This window comes from Carlito syrichta, unplaced genomic scaffold, assembly GCF_000164805.1.
Source record: "Carlito syrichta isolate Samal-C Ts95f unplaced genomic scaffold, Tarsius_syrichta-2.0.1 Scaffold302296, whole genome shotgun sequence".
Lineage (NCBI taxonomy): Eukaryota > Metazoa > Chordata > Mammalia > Primates > Tarsiidae > Carlito > Carlito syrichta.
This window is the reverse complement of record NW_007246392.1, coordinates 241763-258092: the sequence shown is the minus strand read 5'-3', so window position 1 is coordinate 258092 and position 16330 is coordinate 241763. Positions and strand designations below refer to the sequence as shown.

General features: G+C 38.5%; 1 protein-coding gene across 1 annotated transcript in view; it reads right to left on the bottom strand.

Annotated features, from left to right (window-relative positions):
* Positions 1-16330, bottom strand: part of GRB14 (growth factor receptor bound protein 14) — a 135092-nt gene extending 118762 nt beyond the window's left edge. Inside the window, exons 1-2 of the mRNA XM_008056235.1 lie at positions 15946-16330; positions 14542-14674 (exon numbers count right to left, since the gene is read on the bottom strand). Coding sequence (XP_008054426.1) covers positions 14542-14674; positions 15946-16136 — 324 coding nt within the window. The 5' untranslated portion in view covers positions 16137-16330. The remainder of the gene's footprint in view (positions 1-14541; positions 14675-15945) is intronic.

The following is a 16330-nucleotide window of genomic DNA, read 5'->3' as shown; positions in this document are numbered from 1 at the left end:
AATATGGAGGAGGTTCTTCATTCCACAAGAGTGATCACCCCTGGAAATCTCTTCAGAAAGCATTTGCCAGAGCACAAGACCCATAATCTGCTGCATGACCTGTAAATATTTCTTCCTTTCATTTTTCTTGAAACTGCATCCTTTAACTTTCAAAGTAAATCTAACTTTAACCTGTGTTAAACAGACTTCAATTATGACTCCTTTTTCTCTTTTTGACTAAAGGGTCATAATTTATTAGGTACTCTATACTTGAGGGTTGACACAATACCTTCAAATATTTAGTCATTTTTTCACCCATATCTTTTCCGAGGTGCATACACGGTTCTGTAAAGGGGCCCTTATGCCTTTGGGACAAACGCAGGTTCAGCCTAAATGAGGTCATTAAAACAAAACATCAAGTTCCCAGTGCCCTAAGATTCCAAGCCAATGACCTACAGAGTGTTCCAGCTGATCTTAATTTCCTTGGCACAGCACAGTAGGAGTACTGTAATATAATGCAAAATAGCTCTAAAGAGAAACTAGATACTGGCCAGAGTCTTGCCAATACACAGTTAAATAATACCAAAGTAGCCCTTTCATCTGAATACTGTGCTTCACCCGCATATGTCACCCTTCCCAAGAATGAAAGTAATCTTCCACTGTGAATGTGGGTTGAGTGAAAAGCTTTTACTGGACTCAACCCCATAAAGTATGCGTGCTTTTTAACTGGCATACATGTGCTAAGACAGAAAATGCTTACAAGGGGACCAAACAGACAAAGAACAGAACTCATTCTAAGCAAGGGTAATCCAAATTTAGAATGTGCTTATAGTGGTAAATCAATACTCAAACGTTTATCCTGACCAGGCTCTCTTCTAACATCTAACAATATCAGACCCTTCCCAGAAACTAACTACATTTCTCTTTTCTTAGTTTCTTTACAAATTCAATGTACTTTACATTAAAATATCAGTACGTTCTCAGATATTCTCACATCCCTTCCCTTAATAACAACCACTTCTCTGTTCCTTCCCCATTCATTTATTCATTCATTTATTCTTTCATTCCACAAAAATTGACCGTGGGCCTGTGGAGTGCAAGTAATTATTCTACTAGCTAAAATTAAGTAAACAAAACCCAACCCCCCCCCAAAAAAAGTTTCCGCCTTCATAGAGCTTATGTTCTAGTGGGAAAAGACAGAAAATAAATGCATATATGTGTGAATATATGACAAGTCAGATGATAAAAACTTCTGGGGAGGAAAATCGAGCTAAGCAAGGGAGAGCAGAGGTAGTGAAAGGCAATGCTAACCTTTGAATTCCATCAGAGCTAAAATCATCTTCCATGATCTGTTATCTGGTAAATCAATTAGGATCTCCTATAACATGACTGAAAATGATAAGCTAGAAGCTACTTGACTTGAAAAACGATTTGTTACCCAATCAGATTCATTCATTTTCTCAATTTCTGGATAGTTTATCAACAAAGATTTACCATTAATGATATGTTACTCTTTCTCTTTTTTTTTTTCTTTTTTTTTTTTGAGTTGGAGTCTCACTCTGTCACCCAGACTGGAGTGCAATGGCCGCTCCCAGCCACTGCAGCCTCGACCTGCTGAGCTCTGGCGATCCTTCCAAGTAGCCGGAACTACAGGTGCGCGGTACCACACCTGGCTGATTTTTTTGATTTACTGTAGAGATGAGGTCTCACCAAGTTGCCCAGGCAGGTCTCGAACCCGTGGGCTCAGGCAATCTACTCACCTCAGCCTCCCAAGGCGCGGGATTACAGGCTGAGCCACCGAGCCCGGCTGTTACTCTTTCATTTAAATGCACTTTGTTCAAACAAATACACTCAGAAAAATTTGGGGCAAATGTGTTAATTTTATCATGTCTTAGTCAAGCCAACATACTCATAAGGCTTGTGCATGATTTCCTTCCACTTTTTTTTTATAAAATGTTATTGTCTTATAATATGTTCGAAATATATTTTCTTCAAAAGTTTATGGCTCCAGATTCAGTTTATTCTCTTTTTTAAAAAGTCAACGATATAATTGGAGAAGTTAGTTCTCACTCTCAAATCAGTCAGCCAAAGCTGATTTATATTTTGTCAGATAAAATCTAACTTTACTCTTCAATTCAAATAGAGGTAATATACATCCCAAGAAAGAAATATTTTTTACAACACTGAAAAAAATTATGGATTATAACTTATATGAGAAATAGCTGAAGGCAGTCAGAATTAAAGAAATACATTTGTGGTGCCCATCACATATCAGCCAAGGACAGCCTGACTTTTAGTCCATGCCTATGCCTGGTTCATGCTTTGGACACATGATCTATAAATTAAAAAATTTAAGTAATACAGAATTAAGAGCTTGAGGTATATGATGGAATACTGGGAAATGCATGGAATCCCTTTGATAATTGTGTGTGTGTACATTTCCACTGCTGGATTTCAGCTTTTGGATATAATTAAATAAAAATCAAGTATAAAATTAGAAATAGTTCCATTAAATATAGTACTCATCATAGTAAAAATCTCTTATGTTTTCAATGAATGCAAATGGTATTCACTTAAAAAAAAATTAGTCCAACAGCTAGCATATCATTTTTTAGGAAGTGGAAAATATTCAAATATTTTGTGATAAAATAGGATGGGAACTGACTGGAATTGAAGAAATAGTTTATAATATGGTTTGCTAGAATACATTTAACCACAATATTGAATAGCACACACAAAATTTGAAGGAAGTCATGCACAAGTTTATTCTTGAGTTTCATCCAATTTATCTTAAAAACTTTGTTAGTCTCAGTAAAGATTTCTGTTCACATTTAGTAGAATCAGTCACTAACTGTGGTACATGCTAGAGCACATCTCCCAAACCCACACCCTTCAAGGCTAAAGCAGGCATTCTCCCAGCTGTTAAGAGTATTAGCCACTAAGACCTTGTGGCTCCGGCCTCCCTGCCTGCCACTACACTATGGTAAGGAGAGTAGGTCAGACATTTCCTAGGCAGCACAGTTCCTGTGCCCTAATTCTAAACAATTCTGCAGGGTCACTCCACTTCCAGAGATCCTGTGAGATCTGATGAGCCTTTGTTGTGGCTGTACTGCAGCCCAACTTCTCCCTGGATCCATTCCTACAGTTATTGTTTCCAAGAGATCTCCCCAGAGAACTTACAGCAGGTGAACCTATGCTCCAAGCCAGCTTCCCAGGGAACCTCACCTGCAGCGCTAACCTATATCATAAAGTGTTTGTAGCCGCGTTTTCTTTCAACTACTGATGCATCCTATAAATGTATATTGAGAATAGCAGAAAACACATTTAAATAAATGACAAAAAAACAATTTCAACATTCAATATTTCTCACTGCTGCACTCTTTGCTTTGTTCTTAGGAAGCTTTCCCTCAAGGGTTATATATTCTCTGACAAAAGTCAGGACGTGGAAGAAGTGAAGTCAAAAACCGAAATATGAAAATTATTATTATTCTCATTATACCTTCATATATCTGAATTCAGAACATTTAAACACTAGCCAAAATGCTCACTTCTAACTAGGATTCACCGTCCACAGAAATAGGTTTAAGGCATGAAAAGACAGGAACCCCTTCTGATTTGTGGTGCTTTGATTAATCATTAAAGGAAGTTTTTCCTGTGTGTGATGCCCTGCAGGTTTACATGCCCCAGGGTAATGCACCAGCAGAAGGTTACTGTGAACACAGGCAGTTTCTCAGGAAGATACATTTTAGGAAGAAGGCTATATGGAAAATGAGGATCTTAAAATTGATTCTCTTAAATCTGAGTGTACACATATTAACAAGTCTTCAAGTATATTCAAGGGGTATATGTCTCCCCATTTGCACATGATGAACACTTGCCTAAATAATTCACCAATGATATTAATACTCAATAATTAAAACATTTAGCTAGGCGAGGTGGCTAAGGCCCATAATTCCAGCACTTTGGAAGGCTGAGGCAAGAAGATTACCTGAGCCCAGGAGTTCAAGACCAGCTTACTTTTGTAAATAGAATCTGTTCATAGAATTTAAAATATTTTTTAAATTTAAAGAAGAGGAAGATGACTGATTCTGATTAGAATAAATATGTCAAAGTACAATATGATAAAATTAGTCTTAACTATGTAATTTCAATAATCCATTTACTCATTCATTCTTTCAATGAAAGAACCTATGAACAACTAAGCCAAGATAATTCATTTGGAGGGAAAAACAATAAATAATTAGACCAAATTGATAAATGAGATAATTCAGATTACGGTAAATCCAGCCAAGGAAATAAACTGAGAAATGTGATGGGGGAAACAGAAATTTTTTTAAAATTGGCTATTTTAGGTAGGCTAGTCAAAAAAGGTCCCCTTGATGAGATGACTTTATGTTGGGACCTAAAGAAAAAAGAGGAGTCAGTTATGTCAAGATCCAGGGTAAGGGATTGCAGGCACAGAAAATAGTCAAGGCAAAGGCTTTGAGATGGGGGGAAAAAAGCTTGCCAAGTTCACAAACAGGACTGTGGCTGGAGTATAATGAACAAAGTGTAGAATGCAGTTGAGGTTTAAGAAGTAGTCAGGGCCGGGCTCAGTGACTCAGCCTGTAATCCCACGCCTTTGGGAGGCTGAGGTGAGTGAATTGCCTGAGCCCATGGGTTCAAGACCCGCCTGGGCAGGCAAGACCTCATCTCTACAATAAATCAAAAAATCAGCCAGGCGTGGTAGCGTGCACCTGTAGTTCCAGCTACGTGGAAGGCTAAGGCGGAAGGATCGCCGGAGTCCAGCAGGTCGAGGCTGCGGTGGCCGGGAGCAGTCACTGCACTCCAGTCTGGGTGACAGAGTGAGACTCCAACTCAAAAAAAAAAAGTAGTCAGGAACCACACCATGTGGAATTCTGTAGGCCAAAGTAAAATTCAGATTTTATTCTAAACTATCAACATTTTTTCAACCAGGAAATGACAAGATCTACATTTCTAAAAGTTCCCTGTAACAAATGTATGGAGAGTGGACCAAGATGGACTACCATAGAAGCAAGAAGGCCATTTATGGGGCTCTTGTGGTTGAGAAGACAGTGGCTTAAATTAGGATGACAGCAGCAAAGGTGGGAAAAAGTGTATAGATTCAAATCCATTTTCATGAAAGGTGTGGCAGTACTTAACAAGACCAGAAAGTAGTCTTCTTGCTTTTTGACTTGAGCAACAAAATATATGATTTGAGAGTAGAGCAAGAGAAATTTAGAGAAGAACTTAGAGGCTATGACCACCCCGTATCTGCTAAGTCAAGAAGAGCGAAAGGCATATTGGACCTAGGCCAGCCTCAGATGCCACATGTAATCACATATCTTTCCTTTTTTCTAAGACTTGGTTCTGAATTTCAATTTCACCTCTCAATCTGGTCCCTCTCAGATGTGATAGCTTTTCTGATTCTCTTTCTAATATTTGAGCTTTGACTCTGTTGCACAATTTCTAGCTTAACCAGACCCTGATGCCCTCATCGTCTCCGTGAAGGTGACTCCTATGTTCCTTGCCTCAAGGCACTCCAAACATGCTCTTTATCAAAAAATGTGTAAAGGAAAAAAAAAAAAAATGTGTGGTCACCATGTGGGAATATCTAGGCAAAGGCTGAGAGGGACTTTCCAGGGTCAGTAGAACCAAAGAAACCCCTACAACTCCTACATCTACAGCACAGCCCTCATTACTGTTTCCCAAGCCATTAGAATCACTTGCTCTTGGAGTAAAATAAAATTGTAGCACTGTAAGGCCAAGAAAGTATGAGCAATAGTCTGATATCACATCATTCATCTTTAGTAGGACCATATTAAAAGCTGGATTTACTGATTTCCAATCCAGTATCTTTCATTCACATCATATTGACTCACATCTTACCACAGAAATAACATTCAAAATGCTGCACAGTATGTTTTAAGTGTACTCTTCTTTGGAGCTATTACGGTTTAAAAAACTTGGGCCGAACAACCTAACCACCACATCTGTGGAAAAATGTCTGTGAACAAACAGCCAATTAACTACTAATCTTTTGGAACACAAGCATTTGTATTAACTACTTAAGAATTTTAAACCTCCTATGTGTTTATTTTCTCTGTGGCTTTGAAAAATATTAAATAGTAGGCTAAAGGGAAGGACAGGAAGCAAAGAGCACTCTATGTCAGTTCTCCAGTTTCTCTTCTAAATTAATTCTGAACCCTTTCCTTCTACTCCCTTGCCTTAGCAAAAGCTTATGGCCACTTCATGAGGTCTTCTTTGAGTTGTCCTTTATCTGGAATTCCAAAAGGACAATTAATTCCCTACTTAATTACTTATCCCCACTCAAAAGCACATAAGTATATACTTAAACAATTGAATTTATTCTGCTTATCCCCACTCAAAGGCACATAAGTATATACTTATACAATTGAATTTATTCCTATTCCATAAAAGCTGACATTTTCAAAGTAATATCCACAAGACTGCAGAAAACTTTTTTATATTAATTAAGATCCACATTTATTTTGAACCATGGAAGATTCTAATTTTCTCTCTCTTCACAGAACATAATATATGCCCCTAGGGAAAAACAAACCAGAAGCTGAGATTTGAATAAAGTAAAAAATAAAACCCATATTGTAGATAAAGGTTGGATTGCAAATGTACCTTGTGAATTAACTAAAACATAGAGGCAACCATCAAATTGGAAATAAAACCTTGGAAAACAGAAGATCTGCTAGAGAATTTAAGTTTTAAAATAGGAAGACAAAGCTGTCTTCTGCCACAAATAAAGGTACTCATGAAGTAGGGAAGATCCTGGGTTGGTAGCTCCTGTTATCAGAGACTAAGGGACCTCACTAAAACATAAACTAAGAACAATGGCCAAGGAAACTGACCACCCCTGAAGAGTGGCATCAACTGAAACCACTGTCCAATAAATATGCTTCATGTAAATTAAGTGAATCGAGACAAAGGAATTGGATACTATGAACTGGATAGGCTAAGTGAGACAAACCAATTGGAGGATCATATTTCATACACATATAATACAAATTAGTTTTTATACCCTGTGAGATCCTTTCTTTCCCTAGGACAATGGCTGTCCATTGTTTCCTCCCTGCGAATATATGCCTTACCTACTGAACCTGTACTTCCTTCTCACAGAATCTGTTCCCGTACCCTTGCTTGTGAGCAGTGATCCAGATACAGCCTCCAAACAGTCACTAAGTCCTGGGCCACTAATAAGAAGAAAACTCGCAGGTGGCCATTCAGGGACACAGGTGCTGAATGAATTAAGGGCAAGGAAGACTGCACAGAAATGTCAGAAAATAAAGTGGACTTGTAAGGAGAAGCAGAGACTATGTGATGTGCTTGTAGGACAACAAAAGAGAGAACAAAGAGAGTGGTTGCGTGGATTTTTGCTGACTTTCTAGTTTTCAGTTCCAATCTCTCATGAGATCAGTGACCTTTCAGTCTTCAGGTACCACAACATAACCTTTCAGGTTGGTTCATTTGAGGCTCTGTTTCCTCCAAACAATCAATATGGGGCTAAAATACCAACTAAAGTCCATTTGTAATATCCCCACCTTTTATCAACCAAACGGAATTGTCCACAAATTTGAAAGGTCCAACTGTCCCAGTCTGAATAAAAATGGCAGAGATGCAAATAGCACTGATTTTATATATTTGTTAAAGAGAAAAAACATAGAAAGTCTAATTCCTATGTCCTTTCCTAAGACATTATTCACTGGATTTTGCAATAGGTCCAAGTATCTAAATTTTAACAAGCTTCCTGCTGATTCTAAAGAAAGTGGTTTAGTGACCACACTTTGTGAAGCACAGCTCTAAAGCCTATTTCAACATTGCTGCAAAAGTCTGTACATTTTCAAATTCTTCTCCAAAAAACAATGATATTGATCAAGTGCCAGAATTCAAAAGTAGCAAATTACGGTTGGAAAGATAGATTTGTTTGAAACCCTAATAGAAACAAGCATTGTTTCTACTATTCTTTCTGCATATATATTTGTGTTTTGTTTCATATTAAATGGGACTTCATAAAATAGCTTGGAGGGCCTAAATACAATTTATGATGTTGTTTCCATATAAAAATAAATTTTAAACTTCCAAAGAGCTAATTTGCAGATTTTGAAACACAACCAGCTTGTAATTTGAGGATTTCATGTGCCATTCCAACTGAGAAAATTTGATTATGGATGGTTTTAGATGATACCAAGGAATTATTGTTATTTTTGTTAGAGAATAATGGCAAAAAATGCATTTTTCAGAGATGCATATAAATCTAGGTAGGGATGCTATGATAGGGATTCAATGCTAGGATTCCATGATTTGCTTCATAATACTTCAGCAAAAAAAAAAAAATGTTTTGAAAAAGAGTAGATGAAGTAAATGAGGCAAATCTTGATAATATGCTGAGTCAGGAAAAAATGTGAATATGGAGGCAGCTTATTTTCTTCTACTTCCATGTATATTATAGAAATGAGTATATGAGAGTTCTGTTAATGTAGCAGTCAAACAAGATTCCTACAAGACCACTTATACAAATTTAGCATATCCAAATTGGGATAATTCTGACATCTTAAAGGAATGACATAAGAGACCCTTTAAGTTGGGGATAGAGATCTACTTATCCTTTGAAAGTCCCTGACATGCTAGAGAAAAAAAAAGTTAAAGGCAGAGCATATGGAAAATGAATTTCTTAATTATTTAAGAGACTTTTAATTTTTCTGAGATATGCAAAAAAAGGCTTAATTCAATACAGAATAATCAGTGCAGTGAACAACAATGCACATTGAGACATGATATAATTTTTTATCTCCCTTATTTACCTATGGAAGCACGAGCAAATCACTTCTAGTTTTTGCATGTTCTTTTTTAAATCTTATAATGCAGGTGACAGACCCCTCCTTGGTGTTCTCATGAGATAACATCCTGTAGATTGTAAACTACACACAAAAGCTAGTTATTAGTAATACTAATAAATCTTTTTTGATGATATAATCAACTATTTAATAGATTCTTCACACCAACTTTGGGGAGAATGTGGAGAAGAAAGCTACAGGAAAACACTGTTATAGTTCAGGAAAGAAAAATAAAAGAGGGAGACTTCCGGCAAGATGGCGGCGGGGCAGCCTGGTCGATGAGACCCTCTGCAAAGGAGAACACAGAGGGTCTCTGGCTCTCTCCCCAGGGGATGCGGATCCCATTGTTGGCAGCCTGCTCTTCGATGTATTACCATAAGAAATGGTCATCCAACGTATTACCATAAGAAAAGCACTGACAGTGCTGGGAAACTATGGGGGGAAGGGGAAGGGAGATGGGATTAACGGTAGTAAATATCTGTCTGGGGATGGGGAGACACCTCTTATCAACAAGGATGCCTGAACGAAGCATATTTGTATGCCTAACGCTTAACTGTACCCCATAATATCATAATAAAAAATATTGATTATAAAAAAAAATTTTTTTTTAAATGAGGGAGAAGTAAGAGGGAGGAGGAAAGATAAAGCTCTTCTTTATAGAAGAAGGTCAGCTAGTTAAAAACTTACCCTTGACAACCACTCATGTAATAATTAAATCAGGTAAGGGTCATCATCATCAGATGCTAAAAGCTGGGTGACAGGTTGTTGCAGAACAGGATATTCACTAGGTCTCAAATGCTATACCAATTACAAGGAAAAAGGGAGATCTCAAGTAAATGGTCAAATTTGACAATATCCATGAGGCCAACTCACAGAACATGTCTCCTGATGAGATGGAAAGGGAAGCACATGCTACCAGTGCAGTATTCTTGAAATGCTTAGTCTGAATCTAAGCATGAGGACAATAAGACAAGTCCAGATTGTAGGACATTGTCCAAGACAACTGGCTTGGACTCTTCAAAACTAAAAAAGTCACAAAAGACCAAAAAGGGCAAAGTGTCCAGATTAAAGGAGACAAAAGAAATATAGTCAAAGCACACTCAATGGGCTGATCCTTTAATGGATCCTGGATGGGGTGGGAGGAGGGAGAGGCTTGCTGGAGGAGTATGGAAAATTTTGTATTGTATCGTATTTGATAGCAATGGATATTATTATTGCATCATTGATAAATGGGTGTGACATTGGCTTGCTCTTGCTTGAACACTAAACCTTATTATCACTTATATGACCAGCAATCAGATGCATATCATTTTGGAATTCATTGGGAAGGTAAAACTCAGAATAAGATCACAAGGAAGTGACTAGCATAAACAACAAAAGGTGTGAGTAGAATTCATCTGGGCATACAAGAAAATCTTCAAGCAGGAATCCCTTTTAAAAACAAGGAATTATAATCATCTCAAAAAAACAAAACAAAACAAAAAACCCAAGGAATTACTATGGGAATTTTAATGGCACAGCCAGGAGTATAACTAAATAAGTGGAAATCAGCAGATAACTATACAAGGCAAGAGTCCCAGTATTGATTTTGAGGTTACAGATAAGTTTTCTGAGTGAATTCATAAATGTGAATGTAATTGAGGATAGACTGCTTATGAAATATATATCTATTTTCATACATACACAACACTCATATTTTTCCCTGTTAATTAAAACATTTTTTAACCTTGGGGGAAAAAAAAGAAAAGAAAAAAACAGAAAAATAAAAGAGCAATTCTAGGTCCTTAGATGAATATTAACAAATGGTATTTGTCTCCCCTGTTTTTGTATTATGGCAGAGCTGTAACTCTGATATAACAACACTGATATACATTTGTTATTTGTACTGCTCTTATTTATGGTCCTGCTTTGTTTGGAAATCGTACCTTCCTAAAAAAAAGACTGCCAAGGCCTCAAGAAATCCAGATTTCCGGTCCTGGCAGTGTCACTAGCATTTCTTAAACTCAATTTACACATCTGTAAAGGAAGAGCATTGGACTAGATGATCTCAAAATCCCTCCCAAATCAAACATTCCATGACACACTTTCTCATAGGTCTTGTTTTGTTTTGCTTTGTTTTTTTTAATTTGTAAAACCTTCAGAGGCTTTATTTTAAATTAGTTATACTACATAGTCCTGGGAAGCAATTAGCCAGAGCTACTACACAAGCTGTGTCCAAGCACAAAAAGTTACCTAGGAGTCTACAAACTTGAGAAAAAAAACTGATTCTGTTGCAAAGTCTAAAGATCTATTCTCTGATTTTCTTCAAATAGATGGTTCTTTAAATTTAGGGTTCGTTGCTAACAGATGATTTCCTGGAAAATTTCAAGCAGAAATTAAGGGGAAAAAGAGATTGAATTCATAATGTAAGTCACTTTTAATATAAGTAACTTTTCTGGACCATGCATATAAAGAAAGGTACACTTTAAATCTGCTTTACTGAAAAACACAAAGAAACATGCCTATGAAATATATCTCGCAATCATTATAAAAAGAGGGAAGGGGAATAAAGAATGTGGACTCTCTCTTACTCTAGCTTTCATTTTAAAATAATAATACTGAAAGCCTACAGAATTGTATACCTGAGTACATTTTATTTGCAAAAAGAGATAAAGCATATCCTATTTGTGGCTTCAATGCACTTTACCACTCACACATTATGCAGGCAACTCAAATTGTACATATATACATATATATGACTTGTAAATAATTTTTGACTGTGATTTTGAAAGACCAGATGAAATTTAACATTTCTAGTCTGGATTCTCTCAAACTTTCTGGTCGCTGATTTGTAAATAACAATTACAATTCTTTGCATTTTCTATGGGAAGAAGAGAATTGCTAAAATGACTGGAATGGTTAAACAAAACAAGTGAGAGAGAATACAAAGAAAAGAGACATCTTCTTCTACAATGTTTCAACCATAAATAATATTTGGTATAACTCATCATACACAGTCATTTACACCACCTCAACTGAAGGTCAGAGATAAATTGGGCCAGAAACACCATCTTGTTAAAGGGTAATGTGTGTCACAAAGATACTGAGCTTGGAGAAACTATTAACAGAGTCACCTGTTTTCAAAATTTCCCTCATGCCAAATAAATGAGCATGTACAAAGGAATAAAAACAAAGGGTTCAGTTCTAAATGCAAAAGCCTAGGTGAGAGAAAAAGGAAACATAAAAGGAAGTAAAAAGGAGCCTCCGTCTTCCCCAACTTTGGGATACCCTTGTCTTCATAGCAACCTCAATCCCTGGGCCGAGGAAGAAATTGGCAAGAAGGGTCCCTCTGAGGTTGGGATCCCCTCTGAGACTGATTCCCAGAAGTCAATCCAGGACTTTCTGCTCATGAAGCAGCACAGTTGTCAGTGTAAGCACAGTTCTCTTTGGGAAGGTCATTGTGGACACAGGACACAAGGCCAGAGCAGGAAACCTACTGGAGTTGATAATAACATATCACTTTCTTCCCATTTTTCAATTTGCTAAACATGATCTGAAGAAATGCCATTCCCTAAAATGCCCTACTCTATTCTGATGACTATCCACACTTAGGGTACATCCTGCCCCAACCCTGACACCTTGCCCACTCTCTTTCTCTTTCTTCCCCCAAATTAGCATAAAAGCATACCAACACGTATTCTCACTTTTTATTCAAAACAAACCCTGAGTCATCAGCATATCTCTTAGACACAGGCATTCTGCCAGCGTCCATTCCCACTACTTCCCTTTCCCTGTCCAACCTCCACTTCCTACCACAACCCCAAATCAAATCTCAGCTTGGTTAACGCACTTAGATGGCACTGTTGCTTAGCCTTAGTGCCTAGGATGGTGTGAGAAATATAGCAGGCTCTTCATAATTAGGGAAATTACATATTAAATTCTCCCAGATGACTATGATGTCATCATCACACATTTACTTTTCCCACTCTGGCTCACAGGGACAATCTAGAGTCAATTTTTCCACCACTATAGCATGCAGTCAAATCTATCATCCTGGGTCAAGCACAGTGGCTCACTCCTGTAATCCCAGCACTTTGGGAGGCTGAAGCCAGAGAATTGCTTGAGTCCTGGAATTTGAGACAAGCCTAGGCAGCACAGTGAGACCTTATCTCTAAAAAAAATTAAAAACCTAGCAAGGTGTGGTGGTCCCAGCTACTGTGGGGGGGGAGGTAGTATGGGAGGGGTTAGGCAGGAAGACCACCTGAGTCCAGGAGGTTGTGGCTGCAGTGAGCTGTGCAAGAGAGTGAGATTTCGACTCAAAAAAAAAAAAATCTATCATTCTTATTCCTTATTACCACATTTCTTAACACAAAAGCAAAACACTCAAAAGACTTGGACGTTTCCCTAGGGCTGTTTTTTCCATGGGATCTGACTTTAAACCTCACCCTAACAACAAAGTTCTCAAGAGAGTCTCGTCTTTGTCTATCTCCCCAACCAAAATTACAGTCCCACCCAGTTAAGGGCTTGCCTCTCCTATCAAAGATGCCAATTCAGAACACAGCTCTGCTCTGAAATATTTGCTCCCACTTTCTCCAATCCTTATCCAAAAACACATGTACCAACTAGATTTCAACACCCTCCCCCCCCATAGTATATATGCCAGGATTCCATCAAAACACATTTCCTCCTGTATCTATCGAGTGTTAGAATTCTATCATTAGAATTCATCCACTTCCTAAGGTACTTGCTCCATTCCAAAAAGTATAAGCAAACATCAAATCGACTAGAGGTGACAAAAGTACAGAAAAAATGAAGAGAACAATAGATAGGAAAAATGATCAACTGTCTTCTCCTCTCTGTCATTATCCCTCTCCTCACTGCAGTATTTAGCTGTTTAAATTTATTACTTCTACCCTTGTAAGAATAAGGTGCATTTTGTCTACTGAAGTTTCTCTTCGTTTTGCTGGTTCAAACCTGGGAGGATATATATGACAAGAGATGAATTATTCTAGAATGCACTGGGGGTTTTTTTCCCTCAAAATGTATAACAATGATGTATTTCCTTAAATTGCTTGGTCCTTAAAATCCAATTTGCTTAAGTCAGTCTCAAACTAGAAACTTGGGGGAAAAAATCACAAAAAATAAAATCTATCTTCTAATCATCACTTACAAGTCATCTGCCTTCTAGGGCCAAGCCTCCAAACTGAGGAATTCACTGAAACAAAGAAGACATATCGAGTCCTAAACTCCAATTACCTTTTGCCACAAAGTCACTGTATCACTTTCCTTTAACAAATGATGTTGGCTTGGGTTGAAAATGTGAAAGAAGTTATTATAAGAAGTAGTTAATCCCCTTCTCATCTCACTACCACTGCCCCCTTCACCAACTCTTGATTTAAAATTGATCATCTCTTTTCACTACCTCTCCCACTTACCTGGTAAGTGATAATAGCTCACAGGCACTGTACTTTATATGTATTCTCTTTCTTAACCAATCCCAAGACCCTAAGAGGTAAGTTTTAACATTCTCATTATACGTCTAAGAAAAAATGAGGCCCTAAAAGGAAAATAATGCCAAAGGACTATGTCAGTCAATGGAGCTATTTAACAGAAGCTGTGTTAATCCTTTGTTAATACTGTAAGTTACTGAAAACCTTAGACTGCATAGATTTAGAGCTTCTAAGATACTTGAATTTTAAAATTTATAAATGCATACCTGCTTTTTCCTTAAATTTTCTTTGGGAAACAGGCCTGCTGACAACACAGATGTAAATGGAGAACAGCATAGCTCAGGAAAAGGGTTTGGAATAGATGGCATTTCCAGAACATCAAGATCTTTCTTTTTTCTCCTACACCAAGAGAACATAGGATGTAATTTACATAAAACAGAATGTAAAATATAATTGCTGTCAGGATTAAAAAGTGTGCTAAGGCCAACACATACAACTCTGTGACAAAGTTAATATTACATAAAGTGTATAGAAAAGGTCTGTGATGTACTTCCTGTGAGTCAAAATATAATATGTTAATTGACATATATAAATCTCCCATAGTATACCTCTCTCTGCATCTTTTTTTTTTCTTTCTTCTTTTTGTGACCTTTAAAAAAAGTCACCAGGCATGGAAACTCCATTTCCAGCACTTCTGGTAATTTTCCTGAAGCAGATATATGGACTATATAATTACTAATGCAAAAATGATCTTGAGGAGTTAGACATTGTTATGCATCCATTACATTGACAAAGTCTCTAAGTCACATTTAGTGAATTCATCCCTATGATATCTTACTAATCACTTTTGGAAGTTATGACTTATTAATTATAGATGTGGTTCATCTCACTTTGAATTTCATTCACAATGTTGCCCACACACAGTCTGTTGATTTTTCAAGTGCTTATAGATACCAAACAGCAAGGCAGTGTTTTTGAGGAGGTAAGTTAATAGAACTTGCTAGTTTAAATGTACTCTAGTCCACTGGAGAGTAATTTTAACTTAACTGAAGTTGAAGCACTTTGAAAATTTGGGGGGGGTAAGTATCATTTAAATGCATGAATATAAAAGACTATAGATTTTTGTATTGTTGTAGCCATTTTTCTTTCCTAAAGTATGTTCAACTCTAAAGGCACTTAGTGCTGAATGCTATGGAGACTGGGAAACCTTTTAAAGCCTCTATTCTTTCCTGCTGAACAGCAAGACTGCTCAAATGTCAATCCATGCTCTGCTTCTCCAGGGTCACTGTGACTCTATGTGGGAGGTGAATTCATTTTTGCTACATTTTTCAAATATATATAAAATACAATGGATTGTTTACTTTAAAAAAAAATGCAGGGTCACGAGAAGGAAGAAGGTGATCAAGCCAGAGCTTGGCCTCTTAGTTCACACCGATGGGCAGAGAGAGACCGAGAGCTCTCAATGAAACGGTGATGCTATTTATAAGACGCTGTGAGATCGCAATGTCCTGCTGATCCGGCAGGAGCCAGCTCAAAGGGAATTGTCTTCAGAGACTTTCACAAACTTGGCCCAGCTCTGGGCACATGGCTCACCCCCTAGGACCGCCTCCTCACCCCCTCGCCGGCTGCCAAGCCAGGACACTCCCCCGCGCCCTCCGAGGGCTGCCTACCTGTCTGCAGCACAGCCGCGGGTCCCGTCCGGAGGGGGCAGGAGCGCTCGCGCGTGCAGCCAGGGGGCTGGCGCCAGGTCGTGGGCGTCGCCCCTCCCCTGGGCAGCGCCACACACCTGGGCGGCCAGCGGCGAGTCCCGGGCAGCCGCCCTGCCCGCGGCGCTCTGCCCATCTTGCAGGGAAGTGGTCATTGTCGCCGGCGGGGGGACTCGAGCGTCATGGGAGACCCGGCCGTGGGGCCAAGAGGATCGGGCGGCGGGAGGAGAGGTGCCGGCTGGGCAGCCCGAGCGCTCTGCAGGTGCGGTGGCCTCGCCGCCTGCGCTCGGGGCCCCGGCGGCTCAGACGCGGCCGAGCAGTCTGCGAGGCGGCGGGGGAGGGGAGGGGG